The sequence below is a fragment of the Trypanosoma grayi genome, assembly GCF_000691245.1.
Source record: "Trypanosoma grayi strain ANR4 Tgr_775_V1, whole genome shotgun sequence".
In the NCBI taxonomy this organism is placed as follows: domain Eukaryota; phylum Euglenozoa; class Kinetoplastea; order Trypanosomatida; family Trypanosomatidae; genus Trypanosoma; species Trypanosoma grayi.
In genome coordinates, this window is record NW_008826394.1 from 2,661 (window position 1) to 8,111 (window position 5,451).

General features: G+C 54.6%; 2 protein-coding genes across 2 annotated transcripts; both read right to left on the bottom strand.

Moving 5' to 3' along the window:
- Positions 1-894: 894 nt before the first annotated feature.
- DQ04_07751010 (hypothetical protein) lies at positions 895-4,539 on the bottom strand (the record flags this gene model as incomplete). Its single annotated transcript, XM_009315292.1, has 1 exon — positions 895-4,539. One exon carries the CDS (start codon positions 4,537-4,539, stop codon positions 895-897), a length of 3,645 nt encoding a protein of 1,214 aa, XP_009313567.1.
- A 579-nt stretch (positions 4,540-5,118) lies between these two features.
- Positions 5,119-5,451, bottom strand: DQ04_07751020 (hypothetical protein; the record flags this gene model as incomplete). Its single annotated transcript, XM_009315293.1, has 1 exon — positions 5,119-5,451. A coding segment is annotated over one exon (333 nt), but the record flags the coding sequence as incomplete, so codon positions are not given.

Consider the following 5,451-nt stretch of genomic DNA (forward strand, 5'->3'; position numbering starts at 1 on the left):
TCTCCCTCACTCCTTGCCGTTCCCTTCTTATATTTGTTTATAAAAAGAATCTCGTGGGCCTTTGGTCGCTACCTAAATAATGAACCCTTCTCTCTGTATGTTTCCGTTGTTGCACTAAGTTTTGCTCCTCGTGTTTTCTGCTCGTCCCTTCCTATGTGTATGTAAGCGAATGCGCATCCATGCATATAAATTACATGTGTAGGCAAAACAAGTGAAGAAGAGTGAAGGCGTCAAATGCAATATCATCATCAATACCGCAGCAGCAGCAGGTGTCAAGACGTCCAATGAACCACGCATACACAACAATACCCATCCGCACCCTCAGCCAGCGTCATCGCTATCAGGCAGTGAAAAGCGCCAAATGGGGAGCATCACCACAGCAACGGGGAGGGAGGGTGTGGGAAAGGGGGTGCGCACAGAGAAACAAAGGAAGACTTGATATCAAGAGCAAAAGAGGGGAAAAAAGCAACCCCAATGATGAGTGCTGCATCGCAGAATAGTTAAGTGGCACAGTACTTTTAAGTGTCGTTCTCACACGCCCACGTACAGAGGCAGACAAGCACACTCGCGCAGCCCCACCCTCATCCCATCCCTAACCCCGTGCCACCATCACCAAATCTCCTCACACTCGGTAGAAGCAGTGATCAGTGGTGGAACTATGCGAATGAAACCTGAGAAACGGGATGCGAAATAATAATAATAATAAAAGTGGCGGCTACTTGAAAGAAAGAGAAAAAAGGTCGATATATCAGGCGCACACAACACCAACAAGGTGCGTCAATGGTAAACGCACACAAGCGCGCGCACGCCCATCTGTGCGGCGTGAGAAAAGAAAAAAAAATGCGGGACTGGAAGAGGGCCATGGAGACAGACCAACAGCAAGCCTAAATCTCACTACGAGGCACGATAGCTCTTCTCTTTGGCGACGCCGTTCTCCCACCACTCATTCGGCAGAGGCATAATGACACCTGCCCTGCGCGCCTCCACAAGTGCGGCAAAGGCAGCTCGCTCCTCCTCCGCAGCCGCAGCTGCAACCGACCGCAACGGTGTGACAGTGTCATTAGTCTCCTCCTCCTCGTCCTCCCTCTCCTCCGTCATCTGTGCTCGGTAGCTAGCCTTGAGGAATCGCACCACCTCTTCACATCGCACCGCGTCCGTGGCGGCGGAGACGGTGTCTACTTGGTGCAACGACTGGAGAACAAAAGGTTCAAGGAGCTCGGAGTAGAGGTAGTACATGTCCTGCAGCTCCTGTAGGTAGGGCACGAAGCCCTCATATTCCGTGTCAGCGGGTGTCCTCCTTAATGTTCCTGGTGCAGAATGGCTCAGTGGCAATGGCGCCTGCACATGATATGTGTCATTTTCGTCATGATTTCGAACTTCGAATTCATCATTTTTGTTGGGGGAGCGCCGACTGACGCTACGCTGATACTTGGCGCTGTGCCGCACTTCTCCCGGGTGACGCAGGAGAAGGGCAAGCTCCCAGAAGAGTTCTCGTATCGTTTGCAAGTGTTTCGCGAAGACACCGAGGCGCAGCACGCTGGAGATAGCCTCTGTCCACTCCAGAGAAAGCTCCCCCCACTCGCGTCGGCTCTCCTCTCGCGCCTCACAGAGGGCCTCCATGATGGTCGTCTGCAGCACCTCTACGGGGCACGACTCGCCAAGAAGGCTGATTTCGCACGAACTGTTGGTGTACGGTTTCACAAGAGAGCAATATAGCGTAGGGCAGGTACCACCAACACGAAACACATGCAGAACATCGCAGCCTAATGCCGCACTAATGTCACGCAGACTCACACACAGCAGCTCTGTTGCTTTAGCGAGTGAGAGCGCCTCACTGTCTGAATCAGAGGCGTCGTTGTCCTTGCCATCATTGTTGCCCTTGTGGCTGCCTGTATCTGACTTGCTGCGGTACGATCCTACGATACCAGGCGAGGCCTTCGCCGCACTGTCACAGACGTCCTCACCATCCTGAACCAGAGACAGCGAGATGCGCACCACCATGCCCCCTCGCATTGTGTGTCCATACGGTGAGTCAAGGTAAGCCAGGCAATCCGCGTGACGCTGTTTGAGTTCCTTGTAGACAGCCAGAAAGTGCTGAAACCTCTTGATAATTTTGTACGGTTTGCCCTTCAGTAAAGGACTGATGGGCAACTTTTCCCACTCATCCTTTGCGGTCAACCACATCTGAACAATATGGTTAGCCCTCAGTACTACATCGTGTGTCAATTTTTCCGGCCCTGACGAAGTACCACGTTGTGTTATCACATTGGAATTACCATTTGAACACAAGTTGCTTTCTGGTTTATTTTTTTCGCACTGCTCATGCTCCTGTGGTAACGCCTTGGGAGGAATTGGCGGTGCTTCGCTCAAGATCTCTTCATGGAAATGTTGAATTGGTTCAGTGGCGGCGTCTTTACGCTGTATACGTCCCTCCTGGGCATCACACAAGCGTTGCTCCGCACTGTTCTGCTCTTCATACTGTGTACACTTGTCGCGCCGCCCATGCAGTGGCACCATGGGTGTATTCGCTTCTGTCAACGACCCATAGGCATCCGTACCGCCCGAATCAGCACAATCATCCGGTTCATAGACATGGCCCTGCACAACCTCTTCCACCAGCTCCTGTGGTAACTCCCTGGCGGGTTCTGGGGGCACCTCCATCATGGGTTGTTCTTGTGCATGATCACCTTTGTTTTGGCTTGTCGGCGTGGAGGCCTCATCGCCATGGAGGTCAAGTTGGGAGCTGGCATCTGAATTACCAGGCTTGTCCTGTTGACAACGCGGTTTACGCATTTTCATTAGATCGACTGCCTTCTGAGAGAGCGTGCTTTCTGAATGTGAAAGTGTGCCTGGCGGCCCACTTTGCCCGGGTCTCGCCTCATCTTTCCGCGAGTCACAACTTTCGGCCTCTACCCATTGTTCCACCTGTCGAGGATGGGAAAAACTTATTTCCACATTGCTTTGGCGTGAGGAGGCGTCTCTGAGCTCTACTGGTGTAATCGAATGGGGCAACGACGATCCCGTTGGAGTCTCAAGACCTCGGTTCTCTTCAGGGGGTGAATGGCCCTGTCCTGTCCTTGCAGAAGCGTCCTCTGAGATTTGTGTTGAAGCGTGGTGGTGTGGATTTTGCACCTGCATGGTCTTGGTTCCCTCATTCTCCGGTTTTGTGGAGGATAAAAGAGAGTCTACAAGGGATGCGGCTACAGGAGCATCCCCAGGAGTTGCAGGGTCTTTGGGGCCTGACACCCCGCTCATACCCACGGCCTTCAGAGGACAAAGCAGTGTCCTCGGCTTCAGTGGCTTTGCCATCAGCACCATGTCGCCTTTCAGTGTCTGTGGGGAGTACGTGCGAAAACTGGCGGGGCTGTGTGGTTCAGCACTCTGACTGACACGCTGTGGCGACGGTTCATGCACTCTTGGCGGTTTTCCCTTTTGGGCACCGCCGTCTTTTCTCATAGGAGACGTAAGCGATCGTGGCAGCAGGCCAGAGAGATCTGTTGGGCGTGGCGAAACGTCTGCATCATTCTGACTACTTTCGCGTGGCCTGTAGGGCTGCTTTGCGCCGCCGGTCCGCCTGTGCGTAGAGGTGGAACGGCTTCGGAGTGCGAGTATCTCTGGCATGGGGCCGCTGCCACGCCCTTGCAGGTTCGGTGGAGCTCCGGGCTGCACGACCAGGCGAATGCGCGTCTGGTCCGTCACCAATCCGCACTCCACCATGCCGTCGTCGATGCCAATCACCGTAACGTGCAGATCACCGTAGTCGTGGTTTTTGAACTCGAACTCCTCCCCGACACTTACGGCGCGACAGCCGCGCAGAAAGAAGGGTGCAATGAAGTGACGCATATACTTATCGAAGGAGAGCTCCTCCCCTACGCTACCCGCGGTCAGGGCGAATACAATTGTCGACGCACCCGCTCCAACGGACCTTTCCTCGTGGCACTCCAAGCGGACTGCGGCACCTTCCTCCGCACCCAGGAGGCGCATCGTGTTAACAGACACCACCGCAGCATCCCTGAAGAACTGAATGAGATGTGCATCGAGGGCGGTATCGGTGTGTGAGGACATCCTCGGCCAGTTCTTCGAGACAGGCTTACACGTGATGATCGGCGTCATGGGAGCGAGAAGACCACTGCCACTAGAAGTATCAACGCCAGCACTCGCTGTCGAGGCACCGGTGGAAACCCGAAGTGAATTGCTGTGGGTGGCGCTGCTGCCGCGTGAAGCCGCGGGTGACAGCACATAGGCAGCCCTTGCCCTGGGTGTGTTTTTACTCCCCACGGCATCCACGAGCTTGAGGGTGACAAAGCCGCTGGAAGATGGAAACGCAAGTGAAAGTGTTCCAGCGTCCATGAGAACAGCGTCGTTGATGCAAGTGGTTGTAGATTCGCTTTCTTTCACATGCTGCATCGCATCACCACCGGCAGCTGCCACCAAAGTGTCGTACTGCTCCTTTGTTGGGGGCGTCATAGTGCCATTGCCGCCCAAGATCTTTCCTGCATAGGCTGTGTACCCTTGTACGGAGAATATTGGAACCTCCATATTTATCCTTTTTGTATTGTTGTTGTTATTTTTCTTCTCGTTGCCCCTTTGAATTGCTCGTTTTCTCTCGGAAGAATAACAGAAAACTCCTCACTCAGATGTGTTGTTGATAAATAAAGCGAGCAAGCCCAAGAGCTGGAAAGAGAAAAAGCGGTTTGAGTTTTCCTCAAGCGCCTGCTTCTTCTCTCGTCCCCTCGCCCCACCCTTGTCGTGGTCGCTGTATGTTCCCTAGTATGGACCCAGCTGCAGGCAGGGAGAAAAGCGAAGGGAAGAGCAAGCAAACGAACTACACAACCCCAGCGAAAGAGGAGGGGGAGGGGGCAGGGTAGAATCAAACACAGTGCGTGAGTGAGGAGTGAAATGGTGAACGGCGCCACATTCCGTCACCCTCTGTCTTCGCCCCATCAGCGGTGCACAAGACACCGCACCCCACACACCTCGCACACAGGGAGAGAGCGAGGGAGGCACAGAGACACATACCCAACACCTCCTAAGATCCATCAGCAGCAAGGGTTGTGTCATTCCATCCTTTCCGCAGCAGCAAGAACAACAGCCACCCCCACCCAACAAAGTTACCATCTACTTCTTCTTTTTTTCCTTTTTTTTGCGCTGCTCGCTGGCCCCTGTACTTTCGGAATCTGCTGAGGGCTGCGCGGAAGTCGACATGAGCTGCGTCATCTCCTTCGCCGCCTGCTCGTACCGTTTCGCGATGAACGCGTCCGGTTCGAAGCGGTGCATCCACGCGTCGAGGATGCCGGCAATATCGCGCGCCGCCGTGTCGTGGAAAAGCTCCGCGTGGCACTTGCACCCCTTCACCACCGCCGGCCGGCGCAGGCCGAACAAATCCCTGTGTACCGCCGCCTCTGCCAGCGCCGCGTCGGCGGGCAGGACGAGCTGGAGCGGGTGCCGCAC